Here is a 20,281-nt window from a genome sequence, read left to right as displayed (position 1 = left end):
TGTTACTGCATCAAGTGCCTGGAGCTGCCTCCATAACCATCTGAGGTGTGTTCCTCAAGCAGCCTGTGTAAGCTACTGAAAATATGGTGTCTGGGGAATACATGTCCATGTAAACATGATACACCTGTAACACCTCTCTCTCTCTCTCTCTCTCTCACGTTGATTGTGTAATATCACAGTTCCTCGGGAGTCGAGAGCCGGGGCCCCATCCCCTCTCTGTTCTGCAAGGCAGGCAGTAATCCGCCTGCATGGGGCGACCATGACATTTACCCAGGAAATTACCAGTCAGTAATAAAGTCTTAATCAAAGCCAGAGAGAGAGAGAGAGAGAGAGAGAATCAGTGGATCAACAGATAGATTTACAGAATAAAGAGATCCATTTCTAATAAAGGTACGAGTCATTTCCTGTTCTGTTAATGATGTAACAGTTAGTTAGGAAACTTTGTTTCGTCTCTCCGCTCTCTCTTATCAACAAAAACGGAGAGAAAGGACATGGTGTGATTTGTGTTACCTTGATGAGCGCCAATCGCTCGTTAATATTTCATATCGTATCTCCCCGAAGCCCAGCTGGGTCCTAACGGGATGTGACTGACAGACGGCAGTCTGAGAGCCGTAACCATGGCAACACCTGGTCTCTCTTGGACCGAGGGCTGCGAGACTAATTGGAATTCACTCAGTTGGATCCGAATTAGAATAAGAAAGGCCTGAAATGGATTATAAGTTGTGTGTGTGTGAGAGAGAGAGAGGGAGGAGGAACTGTTAAATTAGTTTTTATAACAGGGAGAAAAGTTTTAAATGCAGTGTGTGTGTGTTGACAGTTCTGAGCTGTGTTAAGAGATGGTCAGAGTCCTGATGAGTGAATACATGGAAAAGTTTTTTCCCTTGCAACATGTATGTGGCATGTGCGTGAACAATGTGTGTGTGTGTGTGTGTTGAGGGATAATGCATTAATATTAATAGATGCTAATGTCCCCAGCTAGAGAGCTACACATGCTGGGTAACACAGGAGTACGGACCACAGGATTTCTCCGGTTTAGAATTCCACTGATCCGGATTTACCCCCGACCCCTCACACACACACATATACACAGAGTTGGTATTACATTGGTGGGGTATTGGCATTAACCAGTACACTCTGTAGATTAATAAATAATGCAGCACACTCCCCTGAACCTGACCTCATCATCACTGCCCAAAAGAAACTTTTCTTTTTTTTCCCTCAGAAGACACTTGACCATTTCAGTGGTGACCATGAGGTCATTTATTGCAACACCCTCACACACACTCCATTATTTCTTTCTGTATTAGTTAAGGACTGTATTTTAACATAAGATGAGAAATCTCTAGAGAAACTGTTTGTGTGTGTGTGGAGGAAGCTAGCAGAGACGTTTCTGAATGGCTTCAAGACTCGGAGACCCCTGGCTGGGAGTCAAGACCTGAGACGCACCACTCAAAGGTGACCTTTATGTGAAAGTAAACAATGTGAAGCTTAGCAGAGAAGTTCAAGGAAGAAGGAGAGAAAGAAGCATCTATTTCTGGCCCAGTGTTGTTGAAAGATGTGTGTGTCGATGGTTTCTAGCTGAAATGTCACTAAGTGTGTAGTGATGTAGCGCAGTGTGAGTGTGTGCACTGACTTCCTGTCTACCAGGGGCTGTACCTGGGGAGCCTGCCTTTCTAAAGCAGCTGGCACATTCACTTCACATACACAATAATCTGTAGTGGAGGCTTTAGAGTTCACAAACACATGATCAGGTATACACTACTCACAAAAGTTAAGGATATTCGGCTTTCGGGTGAAATTTCAGGATGCACCTAAAATGCACTATAACCTTTCCAGGTGAACTTAATTTGACCTTCTCTACACTTCTGAATGCACATGTCCAACTGTTCAGTGTTTCAGTACTTTCTGCAGAACTTGCTGTTCTCTAACAAGGTGCTTAACAGCAAAATTCACAACTGGTGTTTGATCCATGAATCCACCAATAAATTTTCTGGTTCCATTAGAATTGGTATTTAAACAGTCCTCTTCATCATGCTGTTCACATTTTGACATCATGAGACCAAGACCACACCTAACAATTGATCAACAGAACCTCACCATTGTGAGGCTTCAAACAGGATGTTCTCAGAGGGAAGTGGCCACTGAGCTTAGAGTGTCACAGAGTGTCATCAGCAGGTTGGGACAGAGATACAGAGAGACTGGAAGAGTCACAGAAAGGCATAGAAGTGGATGTCCTTTGGCCACATCCCACGTTGATGACCGCTTCATTGTGAACAGTGCCCTGAGGAACCGGATGATGAATGCCACTCAACTCCAGGCACATTTAAGGGAGGTGAGAGGAACCCAAGTGTCACGTCAGACCATCCGAAACCGTTTACATCAGTGTGGTCTGCGTGCTAAACGACCTGCAAGGGTACCTGACCACACCCCCAGGCACAGGCGTCGGGCCAGGGGGCATTTACACTGGACGAGGGACCGGTGGGCCTCAGTGCTGTTCCCTGATGAAAGTCGATTCACGTTGAGCAGAAACGATGGCCGCCAATGATGTTGGAGACGTCAAGGAGAGCGCTATGCATCAGCCACTGTTGTGGTGGTGTTACAGTCTGGGCAGGTGTGTCCACTCAATACAGAACTGACCTACATCTTGTGAATGGTACAGTGACAAGCCAATACTACCTGAATAACATCATTAATCCAGGCCCATAACCCTGCACCCCAGAACCTCAATGACCTGAGGGCCGCCCTTCAAGAAGAGTGGAATGCCATGCCTCAGCAGACAATAAGTCGACTCGTGAACAGCATGAGACGTCGTTGTCAAGCTGTAATTGATGGTCAAGGGCACATGACAAATTATTGGCATGGTTACACATATATATATGTATGTGTGTGTGTGTGTGTGCGCAGCAGTAGGGTGCAGCATTGAGCAGGTGTGAGTTGTGAAAGGTGGTGCATTGATCAAGAGTGATTTGGGAGAGAAGGGAAGTCCAGAGGGATAGTGTGTGTGTGTGTGTGTGTGTGTGTGTGTGTGTGTGTGTATGTTGGGGGTGGAAATTCACATAGAAGTGTGTCTCAACATTCTCTCAAACACACCACTTCCTCTTACACACCTCTCACGCTCCTCTCAGATTAATGCTGTGATTTACTTCACTCACTGATATGTCAGTCACTGTCAGCATGTTCTCACACACACACAGCTGCATCCTTGTAGACCTGGACTGTCATGCTGATATTCTGAACTTCTCACTCATTAATTTGATCCATCTCACATCCACAAATAGCACAGAAATCGCTGACAATGCACACACACACACTATTGATAAGGATGTCTCAGGGAAGCAGACTGTATCCAGGGGGCATGTCCTTCTGTGTAATCACCTGACACGGCTGTCTCTGATTGGCTGTATGATTCTACAGTCTGCGACAGACAGGAAGCTGCCCCAGCCTCACATCAGTGTGTGTGTGTTTTTTTGGTCATGATCAGTGTTTTTGTTGTGCTAGCATGCAGGCTAATAATCTTCAACTAGACTACAACCAGAGAGACTGGAAAGTTCTCTTTCAAAGCACTTGAGCACAGAATCGTATGAAAGGGATTTTAATGTTTAGAAATACAAACAATAGCCAGTGTCCATGGTTTCTCTGTAAAGTGTGTATTCTCTCAATCCAGCAGCACAGAATAAAGGGGTCATAACAGAAATGAGGGATGAAGGTGTGGGATCATGACCTCATTCAGGAAGAGGTTCCCCAAACTGAAACATGTCCTCTGTGTACAGATCCTCAGGGAGCTCCTCATCTCCATCAGCAAAGTAGGTGGGGAAAGGAGGGTTCTTGTTCTTCTCTAGGTGTCGAGGAAGAACCGTGTCTCGTACCTGATGGACAGAGAGAGAGCAAGCAAACAGGAAAGTTAGTAAAGACCTGCATTAAAATAGAGGAAGAGCTAACAAACAATGCTGCTGTGTGTGTGTGTTTGAGTTTTTACCTTCACCAAGCAGTTTCGGTGACCAGGAACAGAGCCGTTCACATACAAGATGTTATTTTTGGTGTTCACCCTCCAAACCTGACAAAAGTGGGAAACACACACACGCACACAGGTTTGTCCTTGTGTGTTAGAATCTCTGTGGTAATGAGGCAGGGTGTTTAAATAGGTTGTGTGTTAAGACAATTCACTGAGCTTGGACATAATCATGTACAGTGAGGGAAAAAATGATTTGATCCCCTGCTGATTTTGTACGTTTGCCCACTGACAAAGAAATGATCAGTCTGTAATTTTAATGGTAGGTTTATCTGAACAGTGAGAGACAGAATAACAACAAAAACATCCAGAAAAACACATTTCAGAAAAGTTCTACATTGATTTGCATTTTAATGAGTGAAAAAGTATTTGACCCCTATCAATCAGAAAGATTTCTGGCTCCCAGGTGTCTTTTATACAGGTAAGGAGCTGAGATTACAGTAGGAGCACTCTCGGGGAGTGCTCTTAATCTCAGCTCCTTAACTGTATGAAAGACACCTGTCCACAGAAGGAAGCAATCAATCAGATTCCAAACTCTCCATCATGGCCAAGACCAAAGAGCTGTCCATGGATGTCAGGGACAAGATTGTAGACCTACACAAGGCTGGAATGAGCTACAAGACCATCTCCAAGCAGCTTGGTGAGAAGGTGACAACAGTTGGTGCGATTATTCCCAAATGGAAGAAACACAAAAGGACTGTCGATCTTCCTCGGTCTGGGGCTCCATGCAAGATCTCACCTCATGGAGTTTCAATGATCATGAGAACGGCGAGGAATCAGCCCAGAATTACACTGGAGGATTTTGTCAATGATCTCAAGGCAGCTGGGACCACAGTCACCAAGAAAACAATTGGTAACACACTACGCCGTGAAAGACTGAAATCCAGTAGCACCCGCAACGTCCCCCTGCTAAAGAAATCACATGTACAGGACCATCTGAAGTTTACCAGTGAACATCTGAATGATTCAGAGGAGAACTGGGTGAAAGTGTTGTGGTCAAATGAGACCAAAATCCAGCTCTTTGGCATCAACTCAACTCGCCATGTTTGGAGGAGGAGGAATGCTGCCTATGACTCCAAGAAGACCATCCCCACCGTCAAACATGGAGGTGGAAACATTATGCTTTGGGGGTGTTTTTCTGCTAAGGGGACAGGACAACCGCACCACATCAAAGGGACGATGGACAGAGCCATGTACCGTCAAATCTTGAGAGAACCTCCTTCCCTCAGCCAGGGCATTGAAAATGGGTCGTGGATGGATATTCCAGCCTGACAATGACACAAAACACACGGCCAAGGCAACAAACCCAGACCTTAATCCCATAGAAAATCTGTGGAGGGAGCTGAAGGGTCTTTACCTTAATGACTTGGAGAGGATCTGCAAAGAGGAGTGGGCCCAAATTCCTTGAGATGTGAGATGTGTGCAAACCCGGTGGCCAACTACAAGAAATGTCTGACGTCTGTGATTGCCAACAAGGGTTTGGCACCAAGTACTAAGTCATGTTTTGCAAAGGGGTCAAATACTTATTTCAATAAACTTCAATATTTCAATATTACTTCACTCAATAAAATGCAAATCAATGTAGAACTTTTCTGAAATGTGTTTTTCTGGATGTTTTTGTTGTTATTCTGTCTCTCACTGTTCAGATAAACCTACCATTAAAATTACAGACTGATCATTTCTTTGTCAGTGGGCAAATGTACAAAATCAGCAGGGGATCAAATCATTTTTTCCCTCACTGTATATCTACATACAGAATAGTAGAATAGGAACAGAATAGGAGCAGTCAGTCATTTAACCTTCACATGACCTTGACCTTGTGTGTGACTTAGTGCGAGTGAACGGAGAGAGAGAGAGAAAAAAAATTCAGAAAAGATCCGTCAAATATTGGCTCCACCTAAAACACAGTGACCCCCAGAGCTATCACTACAAAGCCCTGCAGTGCCAAGAGCGGAGCAGAGAGAACAATCAGACCTCACCACATTATAACACAACTACATCACACACTGGAACACACACACACACACACAAAGTAAAATGCAGTGCTATCTGGCCCTAAACCGACAGTACGCTGTAGCCGAATACCTGAGCACAGTGACTGACCACCAGCACAGAACCACACTGACCAGGTACAGACTCAGCGCACACACACTGGCCATGGAGACGGGCCGCTATAAGAAATCATGGCTCCCTACAGAGCAGAGAGTGTGTACACAGTGTAACAGCAACACAGTGGACAGAGCTACACTTCACGACTGAATGTCAAAAAATCCCACATCTACGTCAAATATATTTTAAAAAAATTCCAGTTAATCCATCCCCAGTTCTCCCTCCTGACCAACACTGACCAACTGACCATCCTGATTGGGGAGAGGAAGGAGAGCTACATTCTAGCAGGACAGTACGTATCTGCCTGCCACAAGCTGAGGGACAGTGAGTGACCCACCCAAACACACACACACACACACAGCCCTGTTTGTCTTAAGATCTAATTAATTATATTTATTATATTCTCTCTTATTTATGTTCCTGGAAACTCAATGTTCTTATAAATGTGTTCTTCTCTTCTCTTTACATTAATGCTTTGGCAATACTGTACATGTATATGGTCATGATAATAAAGCATACTGACATTGAAAAAAAATTGAGAGAGAGAGAGAGAGAGAGAGAGAGAGAGAGAGAGAGAGAGAGAGAGAGAGCACATGTGCACCTTCAGGCCAAAGGCTGTGTCATAAACATTCCCCATTCTGCCAGGCATCTTCTTCCCTTTAAAAACTTTGGCAGGATCCTGCAAGAACACGAGACACCAGTTCATACACTCCTCAGAGGAACACACACACACACACACACACACACACACAACCCCATATTCACACACACAACCCCATATTCACACACACACACACACAACCCCATATTCACACACACACAACCCCATATTCACACACACACACACACAACCCCATATTCACACACACAACCCCATATTCACACACACACCCCCATATTCACACACACACACAACCCCATATTCACACACACACACAACCCCATATTCACACACACACAACCCCATATTCACACACACACACACACACACACACACAACCCCATATTCACACACACACACACACACACACACACACACACAACCCCATATTCACACACACACACACAACCCCATATTCACACACACACACACACACACACACACACACACACACAACCCCAACCCCATATTCACACACACACAACCCCATATTCACACACACACACACACCCACAACCCCATACACACATACACACAATCCCATATGCACACACACACACTCAACCACATACTCACACACACACACACAACCCCATATTCACACACAACCCCATATTCACACACAACCCCATATTCACACACAACCCCATATTCACACACACACACACACACAACCCCATATTCACACACACACACACACACAACCCCAACCCCATATTCACACACACACAACCCCAACCCCATATTCACACACACACAACCCCATATTCACACACACACACACAACCCCATATTCACACACAACCCCATATTCACACACAACCCCATATTCACACACAACCCCATATTCACACACACACACACACAACCCCATATTCACACACACACACACACACAACCCCATATTCACACACACACACACACACAACCCCATATTCACACACACACACACAACCCCATATTCACACACACACACACACACAACCCCATATTCACACACACACACACAACCCCATATTCACACACACACACACACAACCCCATATTCACACACACACACACACACAACCCCATATTCACACACACACACACACACACACACACACCACCCTATATTCACACACACACACACAACCCCATATTCACACACACACACACACAACCCTATATTCACACACACACACACAACCCCATATTCACACACACACACACACACACAACCCCATATTCACACACACAACCCCATATTCTCACACACACACACACACACACCCATATTCACACACACGCACACAAAACCCCATATTCACACACACACACAACCCCATATTCACACACACACACAACCCCATATTCACACACACACACACCCCCATATTCACACACACACACCCCCATATTCACACACACACACCCCCATATTCACACACACACACACACACCCCCATATTCACACACACACACACACACACACAACCCCATATTCACACACACACACACAACCCCATATTCACACACACACACACAACCCCATATTCACACACACACACACACACAACCCCATATTCACACACACACACCCAACCCCATATTCACACACACACACACACAACCCCATATTCACACACACACACACACAACCCCATATTCACACACACACACAACCCCATATTCACACACACACACACAACCCCATATTCACACACACACACACAACCCCATATTCACACACACACACACAACCCCATATTCACACACACACACACAACCCCATATTCACACACACACACACACAACCCCATATTCACACACACACACCCAACCCCATATTCACACACACACACACACAACCCCATATTCACACACACACACACACACAACCCCATATTCACACACACACACACACACAACCCCATATTCACACACACACACACAACCCCATATTCACACACACACACACACAACCCCATATTCACACACACACACACACAACCCCATATTCACACACACACACCCAACCCCATATTCACACACACACCCAACCCCATATTCACACACACCCCCAACCCCATATTCACACACACCCACATATTCACACACACACCCCCATATTCACACACACACACCCCCATATTCACACACACACACCCCCATATTCACACACACACACACACACCCCATATTCACACACACACAACCCCATATTCACACACACACACACACACACAACCCCATATTCACACACACACACACACACAACCCCATATTCACACACACACACACACACACAACCCCATATTCACACACACACACACACACAACCCCATATTCACACACACACACACACACAACCCCATATTCCCACACACACACACACACACAACCCCATATTCCCACACACACACACACACACACAACCCCATATTCACACACACACACACAACCCCATATTCTCACACACACACAACCCCATATTCACACACACAACCCCATATTCACACACACAACCCCATATTCACACACACAACCCCATATTCACACACACAACCCCATATTCACACACACACACACACAACCCCATATTCACACACACACACACAACCCCATATTCACACACACACAACCCCATATTCACACACACACACACACAACCCCATATTCACACACACACACACACAACCCCATATTCACACACACACACACACACAACCCCATATTCACACACACACACAACCCCATATTCACACACACACACACACACACACACAACCCCATATTCACACACACACACACACAACCCCATATTCACACACACACACACACACACAACCCCATATTCACACACACACACACAACCCCATATTCACACACACACACAACCCCATATTCACACACACACACACACAACCCCATATTCACACACACACACAACCCCATATTCACACACACACACAACCCCATATTCACACACACACACAACCCCATATTCACACACACACAACCCCATATTCACACACACACACACACCCCCATATTCACACACACACACACACACCCCCATATTCACACACACACACACACACAACCCCATATTCACACACACACACACAACCCCATATTCACACACACACACACACAACCCCATATTCACACACACACACACACACCCCCATATTCACACACACACACACCCCCATATTCACACACACACACACACACCCCCATATTCACACACACACACACACACACACACAACCCCATATTCACACACACACACACAACCCCATATTCACACACACACACACAACCCCATATTCTCACACACACACACACACACAACCCCATATTCACACACACACACACACACAACCCCATATTCACACACACAACCCCATATTCACACACACACACACACAACCCCATATTCACACACACAACCCCATATTCACACACACACACACACAACCCCATATTCACACACACACACACACACAACCCCATATTCACACACACACCCCCATATTCACACACACACACACACAACCCCATATTCACACACACACACACAACCCCATATTCACACACACACACACACACAACCCCATATTCACACACACACACACACAACCCCATATTCACACACACACACACACACACACAACCCCATATTCACACACACACACACACACAACCCCATATTCACACACACACACACACAACCCCATATTCACACACACACACACACACACACACAACCCCATATTCTCACACACACACACACAACCCCATATTCACACACACACACACACACAACCCCATATTCACACACACACACACACAACCCCATATTCACACACACACACACACAACCCCATATTCACACACACAACCCCATATTCACACACACACACACAACCCCATATTCACACCCACACACAACCCCATATTCACACACAGACACACACACACAACCCCATATTCACACACAACCCCATATTCACACACACACACACCCCATATTCTCACACACACACACACACAACCCCATATTCACACACACACACACAACCCCATATTCACACACACACACACACACACACAACCCCATATTCACACACAACCCCATATTCACACACACACACACAACCCCATATTCACACACACACACACACACAACCCCATATTCACACACACACACACACACAACCCCATATTCACACACACACACACACACACACACAACCCCATATTCACACACAACCCCATATTCACACACAACCCCATATTCACACACAACCCCATATTCACACACAACCCCATATTCACACACACACACACACAACCCCATATTCACACACACACACACACACACACAACCCCATATTCTCACACACACACACACAACCCCATATTCACACACACACACACACAACCCCATATTCACACACACACACACACAACCCCATATTCACACACACACACACACAACCCCATATTCTCACACACACACACACAACCCCATATTCACACACACACACACAACCCCATATTCACACACACACACAACCCCATATTCACACACACACACACACACACAACCCCATATTCACACACAACCCCATATTCACACACACACAACCCCATATTCTCACACACACACACACAACCCCATATTCACACACACACACACAACCCCATATTCACACACACACACAACCCCATATTCACACACACACACACACACACACACAACCCCATATTCACACACAACCCCATATTCACACACACACACAACCCCATATTCACACACACACACAACCCCATATTCACACACACACACACACACAACCCCATATTCACACACACACACACACACAACCCCATATTCACACACACACACACACACACACACACAACCCCATATTCACACACAACCCCATATTCACACACAACCCCATATTCACACACAACCCCATATTCACACACACACACACACACACACAACCCCATATTCACACACACACACACACACAACCCCATATTCACACACACACACACACAACCCCATATTCACACACACACACAACCCCATATACACACACACACACAACCCCATATTCACACACACACAACCCCATATTCACACACACACAACCCCATATTCACACACACACACAACCCCATATTCACACACACACACAACCCCATATTCACACACACACACAACCCCATATTCACACACACACACAACCCCATATTCACACACACACACAACCCATATTCACACACACACACAACCCCATATTCACACACACACACAACCCCATATTCACACACACACACAACCCCATATTCACACACACACACAACCCCATATTCACACACACACACAACCCCATATTCACACACACACACAACCCCATATTCACACACACACAACCCCATATTCACACACACACAACCCCATATTCACACACACACAACCCCATATTCACACACACACACAACCCCATATTCACACACACACACAACCCCATATTCACACACACACAACCCCATATTCACACACACACACAACCCCATATTCACACACACACACAACCCCATATTCACACACACACACAACCCCATATTCACACACACACACAACCCCATATTCACACACACACACAACCCCATATTCACACACACACACAACCCCATATTCACACACACACACAACCCCATATTCACACACACACACAACCCCATATTCACACACACACACACAACCCCATATTCACACACACACACACACAACCCCATATTCACACACACACACAACCCCATATTCACACACAACCCCATATTCACACACACACACACAACCCCATATTCACACACACACACCCCCATATTCACACACACACACACAACCCCATATTCACACACACACAACCCCATATTCACACACACACACACACAACCCCATATTCACACACACACACACACACACAACCCCATATTCACACACACACACACACACACACACACAACCCTATATTCACACACACACACAACCCCATATTCACACACACACACACACACACACAACCCCATATTCACACACACAACCCCATATTCACACACACAACCCCATATTCACACACACACACACAACCCCATATTCACACACACACACACACACACCCATATTCACACACACACACACAAAACCCCATATTCACACACACACACACACACACACACACACACACACACACACACAACCCCATATTCACACACACACACACACACACACACAAAACCCCATATTCACACACACACACACTGACCCACTCTCCTCCCCACCAACCTTCACCCCTCCCTCACTCACCCCTCCTGGCCCCAGTGAGCCTGGTCTCCTGTGGGTCTTGGTCTGCCCATGGGTAGCTGGCTGACCTTTGAACCCCCAGCGCTTCATCACTCCCTGGAAACCCTTTCCAATTCTGTCCAAATAAAACATCATATCACAGCAGAAGTAAGTACAAGATCTCTGAAATGACCCAAAACGATCTCATACAGCAGGAGTCATGACCTCCACACTGACCAGCAGGACATTTACAGAAAACGCAAGCCTAAGAGTTTAGAGTTATTAAATTACAGCAGGAGCTTGCTGCAATCAACTTCAGAGAAATGTTCTAGAGAGACATTGTGGAGAGATGTTTTAGAGTGATGTTCTAGAGAAATGTTGTAGAGAGACACCCTGGAGAGATGTTATCTAAAGATGTCCTGGAGATCTTCCTCTAGTCCTCCTTGATGGAGACATTGTGCTCTCTACCCCATGGTTCTTCTGGACTCATGTCAGGTGACCTCCTCCTCATCCAGGTCATGGGTTTTCTTCTGTAGACACGCTTGTGTGATGTGAAGACACTCTAGCAGTGTGCTTTAGGTCATGATCATGCTGGAACATTCCTTATCTGCCAGGTGTGTGGTGACAGTGCCATGTGTAAAGGTCATGTCATGCAGCCATACCATCATACTCTCACCACCATGCATCACTGGGAATGTGCGCTCACTGGGTTGGTGCTGGTCAGGTTCACACTCCATGCTGGAGCCCATCAGAGCTGAACACACTCATTTTGGTCTTTATTCACTTATTTATTTGGATCTATTCTAAAGGCAGTTTACTCACTGAAATGTTCATCATACTCCTATACCTCATACAGTAGCATCCACTGGCCACTTTACCAGGAACACCTGTACCAGTAAATATCGACTGAACATCATTAAGGTGTCACACTGTACTGTGTTCTCATAGCTCTCATCATCAGCTGAGACGGAGCTGATACTCAACTAACACATCTCCACTAGCAGCACTCTGCTGTAGAACTGGACTTATGATGTCCAGTGATTTTCAGTCATACTTCATGATTATGTGAGGATGCTTTATTCTGGATTGTTGGATTTTCCTCTCTGATCGTTAAAGGTACAGTTGAGTTTTCAGACATTTTGTGTGTTCTAAATACAAGAGTGTGTGTGTGTGTGTGTAAGCGTGTGAGAGAGTGTAGAGCTCTTACGTTTTGGCTGTGATGTCCACGTACTGTCCAGGGCGAAAGTGTGCAGCATACAGAGGAGTGCCTGAACACACAGGAGAGAATCAATTATCTTTTCCACACTGAGTGAAACAGCTCTACTTCCTGTCAAGTGTTCCTGCACTTCCTGTCAAGTGTTCCTGCACTTCCTGTCAAGTGTTCCTGCACTTCCTGTCAAGTGTTCCTGCACTTCCTGTCAAGTGTTCCTGCACTTCCTGTCAAGTGTTCCTGCACTTCCTGTCAAGTGCTCCTGCACTTCCTGTCAAGTGCTCCTGCACTTCCTGTCAAGTGCTCCTGCACTTCCTGTCAAGTGCTCCTGCACTTCCTGTGGGGGGTGAGGCAGAAAGTATCTTTTACACGAGACTCTGATCCAAACTGACTCCTGATTCAGAGCAGTGAAGAGCTCCAGAGAGAAGAGCAGAGTGGCTCCTGACCCAGAGCACTGAAGGGGAAAGGGCAGGCTGGGTCCAGCTCCTCCTGTCTGACCGGTGATCTCCCTCACACTGAGCTGGAGCCTCTTACTGACTCCTGACCCACCTCAACAACACAGAACACACTTCCACAGCATGACCAAGCCTATTACCTGGCTTGATGACAGCGTTTTCTGTCACACGGAACGTGGTCAGTTTCTGTTTGGGGGGAACTCCAGCATTCTGGAACTTCTCCAGGTACTCCACTGACCTCTGCATGAGAGAGACAGAGATAGAGAGTGAGAGGTTACCACACAGGAAAGAGGTTCACTCATTTATTATTCATCAACTTCATGACAAACATGTGCTGTGCATTCACTCTCAGAGTGGCTCTATGAAGAACATCACCTACAGGCTTCAATATTTCAAAAATGCACTTCCTCTGTCTGTCTTTACCATCCATCCGTGATAACACAATATTATGTAATATTTCAACAAGAACAACCCCATCAATTGAGAGACGGGGGGGGGGATTCAAGTGCAAAATTTCAAGAACACACAACCAGCACAAACTTAACTGCCTCTTAATTCTTTGTGAACAATGAATGAAACTGAACAATCCATCAGCAAGGTGACCCCCTCCCACACACACACCCCACACATAGCACACACACCCCAGTCAGAGTAACTCCCGTATATGAGCACTCCACTGGTCATTATTCAGCCACTCCAGACAGACCTGACAGAATGAACTGTAGAAGATGGAGGCTTGGGCCTCAGCTCTGGCAAAAAAAAAGAAAAGAAAAAAAGACTACACTCACATAAAAGGGAGAGACGTTTTTAGCACCAACAACCAGAGCAGCAGACCTGCCGTCGTACTCGTCTTTAGGCATGTGCTTGATCACGTGACAGTCCTGCACCTGAAACACACACACACACTTAACACTGATGCAGATGGTCCAGGAGAGGTCACAGTCAGAAGCCGATTCTTTCCCTCAGCAGGTTTTTATATAAACAGCAGAGTCTGTATAGAGAAATCAACACAAATCAGCATTCAAGAGGTTCAAGATGAAGACTCATGAAGAGGAAAGTGGCCTCAATCAGACATGTCCATGATCTCCAGGACAGCTCTTCAGGAGCCGAGCTGTAGGAGACAGGATTTTACCCTGCTGCTAATCAGATCTCCTGGGATAATAACAGCACTGCTCTCCACTCTATAGGAACAATATGTTACTGTTAGGTAACAAACAGACCCATGACAACCAGCATCTTTGAGGGACTTTATTAGGAACACCTAGGCAGTTTAATCAGCCAATTGTGTGGCAGCAGCACAAGAGCAAGAGCTTCATTCTGAATGAAGAAAAAGTCTGATCTCTGTGACCATGGTGTTGATGTTGCTGTCAAGTGAGCTGCTTTGAGTTGTGGTCTGATGTGTATTCTGAGATTGTACAGAGTGATTATGAGAGCTCCAACCAATCTGATAATTCTCTCCAGCAGCTCCTGGAATACTCAAAGCAGCCCATCTGATACCAGTGTCCACACCACGGTCACAGAGCTCAGGGGTTTACTTCACTCTGATGTTCGATGTTACCTCAAGCTCTTGATCTGTATTTACACAAATGTTCCTATTAAAGTGGCCAGTGAGTATATTTTATCATTTTGTTGCTTTACTGCATATACTCAGGGTGACACCTGGACTGGGTATAAGGTAAGACTGATTACTGTAGTCCAGGCTTCAGAAAACACACACACACAGCTCCAGGCTGGAGTACCTGCAGCATGGTCACTACATGTCGGTCTCCTGACTTGGTCCACATGGGCATCATTCCCAGCTTCACAGCCACGAGTCCAACCCTCCGACTCTCTGTGAAGACATGTTGAAGCTCAAAGCCAGAATAAACGCTAACACCACTGTTGAAGATGAAGAGTTGAAGATGACTCACGTTCCTCCCACTCGTGCCGAGGCCAAGGTTCATCCTTCAGAGGGTTGAGTTTGGCCGCAGTAAGCCTGCTGTAGTCCTCTGCCACATCCCTCTTCAGGAACTCCACATTATCTGCGGTCAGATGCTCATCCCACCACGTCGACGTCTTGGCCGTCCTCACACAGTGGACAAGGACACTGCTGCTGGACAGATGACTGCACGTGACTATATTATATTAATACTGATGAGGAGTGTTTAGAATAGGAAGCTGTACATTTCACGGGCTAACTGCTCCAGATCTTACCTGTTAAATTTAGAATTGATTATAAATTAGCTCTACTCACGTTCAAGGCTCTAATTGGTTTAGCTCCCACCTATCTCTCCAGTCTTCTAACACGTTACAATCCACCACGCTCTTTAAGATCACAAAATTCCGGACTTCTAGTAGTTCCCAGAATATTAAAGTCCACAAAAGGTGGTAGATCGTTTTCGTATTTAGCTCCAAAACTTTGGAATAGTCTTCCTGACAGTGTTCGGGGCTCAGACACAGTCTCCCAGTTTAAATGTAGACTAAAGACTTATCTCTTCAGCCTGGCATACATCTAACACATCCCATAACCTTGTGCTCCAGTACATCTGATTAAATGCACATTCATCTAGTACTGCTAATATTATGAACAGCAGCTACGCTAATGCTGTTCCATTGTTTCCTTTCTTCTACCCATCCCGAGGCATACAGAGACTGTGCTCCAGTGGCATCCGGAGATGGACCAGCTCCAGCCGGGTTCTGCTTGTGAGGATTGGGATATTCAAGCAGCGCCGTGGACAACAACCTCCTTATTGATTTACATAACACTATACACATGCTGTATCTACATCACACAATTGTCACCCAAATGAGGATGGGTTCCCTTTTGAGTCTGGTTCCTCTCAAGGTTTCTTCCTCATACCATCTAAGGGAGTTTTTCCTTGCCTCAGTCGCCTCAGCCACCTCAGGCTTGTTCACTTGGGATAACATCTAGGACTGTTTGTCTGTCTGTCTGTTTATATGTTTGTTGTTTTCTTATGTTTGTTTCTCATGTAAAGCTGCTTTGAGACAATGCTCTTTGTTAAAAGCGCTATACAAATAAAATTGAATTGAATTGAATAGATCATTCACCTCCTTAAGAGCTTACAAAAGCTGAATCAGTCATAAAGTGAATTATCAGCGTAAGTAAATACACCTCACTGGACACTAGCAGTCACCCACTGAGCTAGCGAGTTAGCATGTAGCTAATCACTGACCGCTTACCCTAACGGTGAGGTTCCTGCTCCGGTGCGGGGAAGAATCGCAGTGGCTCTGTAAACCAGCGCATCACTTAGTCTGAGCAGTCTGCAAGTCCACACTGCCATCTTTATTCTCAGCACAGTGTCTTTCAATTAAACCAGAAAAACATTACAAACACAAACACGCCAATCTCCTGTCTCTCCTCTAATGTCAAGTACGGCAAGTTCCGGTGTAACATATGAAAGCATCCGGTGGCGCATTAGGTGTGCTTACAGTTCCGCTCACATTTATGTTCCGCTTTTCTCAAATTAAATCTGAACAATATTATCAATATTAATTGATTTAGTATTTAACATTAATTGATTGATTGAGTTAATTATAAGTTTTAATTAGCGGGTATTAATTAATTCGCTTAGTTCAATCAAGGAAAGATCTGAAATAAATCAGAATGAATTTTTAACTTTTAATATATATCTTTACATAACACTAATAATGTCCACCAGTGGATCATTAATGTTATCATACAAACATTAATATTCACTCGATATTATAAATAGTTCATTGTGAATTCAAAAATGCATCATTTGTGATTAAAATAAATTTAAAGTTCCACCGTTCAAAGAAGACTTTGAATCTTTAGAAATAGTCAGTGGTGGACCGTCAGGGTCAGTAAGGCCTTCTCTGCTGGCCTAAACAGCAGTGATCTGAATCACTGACTTGCATTTTAATATATTTAATATATTTTCCATGAATGTGTATTAAATTATTCCCAATAGTCTATTCTCTACATTTCAGAGCTTTTCTCTCGGTTGCGCTGCTTCCAGTAGTGTATATTTATGATAAGAGTATTTATCCAATCATATTTCAGCCAGTGGATGACATCACGTGTCACCAGGGTGAAAGAAATCTGCCTTAAGGCCTTCAGAATCAATAGTGCAGGCGCCCGGAGCTTAAAATAAGTGGCAATGAAACTGTTCCATTAACCAATCAGATTTCGAGTCGGCGTCACTGGGGCCATCATTACATCAGCAATTTCCCGTCCCTTGATTGGATAATTGGAGTAGTCAGAGGCAGCGACCCGCCCATATACAGTGTTTCTATATTCACTGTGTCTCATTTCGGATGCTGTGTCCTCCGGAGATTGCAGTTTGCTGCATACGGCATCAAGAATGTCTTTTTGAGAAAAGTAACCGTAATAAAATGGACTATTCCTTGTGAGGTGTGAAATACTGTAGACTAATTTCTTTTTTACTTTGTTATTTAACGGTTTATTCGTATCTACTGCCATGGCGTCCAGGGGCGATTCTAGAATTTTCATTTAGGGGGGGTTCAGCCCCCAATGAGGGTATAATAAATAAATAAATAAATAAATAAATAAATAAAATAAAGGTTTGACTAACAGGGTAGGATGGTAAACTTATTGCAGCATTCCACTGTATTGCATAGATGTGTATAACATTTGAGTACTGAACAAGCCAAATACGAGTCTTCCTGATCACACACACACACACACACACACTTGTCCTCTGATCCTCGCTCTGCGACGCCACGGGAGAATCGCAGAATTTTAGGAGGGCTGAGTAGAAAATGGCCTGGTGTCATAATGATGGTATAGAGGTGGATTAATTCAGGAAGGACACCAGTGAAGGCCTAGGTGTGAAATGCACGGCCCACCACTGGAAATAGCAGACATATCTAGGCCATACCACAAGACCACGAACCTCTCATCAGCAGTAAGACTCAGAAAGACCATACTGGAATTCATGAAGAAGTTCAGAGACGATCCATCAAAGTTCTGGAACAAAAGAAGGACATCTACGAAGTGATAGAAAGGCCAAAGTGTGGAGGAAGAGAGATTCTGGATCTTCATGATCCAAAACATATGAGCTCTTGTTTGAAGCATGGTGGTGGTGGTGTCACAGCCTGGGCTTTCAATCTGCTTCTGGACTCACTAATCTTTACTAATGGTGAAGCTCATAAAGAATTTAGAAGTTTACAGACACATTTACAGAGAAATGGATCCAGTTTCATTAGGAGTAAGATGTTTGGGTTACATGAACTGTTACACCACAGATAATTAATGCACTGTTTAGGCTCATACACCACTAGGCTACAATACAAACACAGTTAAGCAATTTTCTGGTTGTATATGATGCTGTTGGTTTCCCTGTAATGATCTGTCATGTCTTTACTGCAGATGTCTTCATTTCCTGCTGTTCTCTTTGTCTCCTCTCTCCACAGGATGTTGAACTGTACTGTGGCAGGACCTTAAAGGGACAGCTGATGCTTGAAAATCCTCTCTAGTGTGGTTGGATTTACACATTTCTGT

General features: G+C 44.9%; 1 protein-coding gene across 2 annotated transcripts; it reads right to left on the bottom strand.

Moving 5' to 3' along the window:
- Positions 1-3,576: 3,576 nt before the first annotated feature.
- Positions 3,577-18,176, bottom strand: LOC131344873 (large ribosomal subunit protein uL3m-like). Of its 2 annotated transcripts, none has more exons than XM_058377421.1 (10): positions 17,977-18,176; positions 16,707-16,888; positions 16,536-16,627; positions 15,585-15,683; positions 14,937-15,036; positions 14,339-14,399; positions 13,156-13,267; positions 6,720-6,797; positions 3,977-4,054; positions 3,577-3,866 (listed from the first exon to the last, which is right to left on the bottom strand). In XM_058377421.1, the coding sequence occupies exons 1-10, from the start codon at positions 18,075-18,077 to the stop codon at positions 3,723-3,725; spliced, it is 1,047 nt and encodes a 348-aa protein (XP_058233404.1). In that variant the 5' UTR covers positions 18,078-18,176; the 3' UTR covers positions 3,577-3,722. The 2 variants fall into 2 exon arrangements, with proteins under 2 accessions (XP_058233404.1, XP_058233405.1); XM_058377422.1 differs by having other exon boundaries at positions 16,707-16,885.
- Positions 18,177-20,281: the final 2,105 nt, after the last annotated feature.

Source organism: Hemibagrus wyckioides, linkage group LG24 (genome assembly GCF_019097595.1).
Source record: "Hemibagrus wyckioides isolate EC202008001 linkage group LG24, SWU_Hwy_1.0, whole genome shotgun sequence".
NCBI classification, from domain to species: domain Eukaryota; kingdom Metazoa; phylum Chordata; class Actinopteri; order Siluriformes; family Bagridae; genus Hemibagrus; species Hemibagrus wyckioides.
This window is presented reverse-complemented; position numbering and strand designations above follow the sequence as displayed.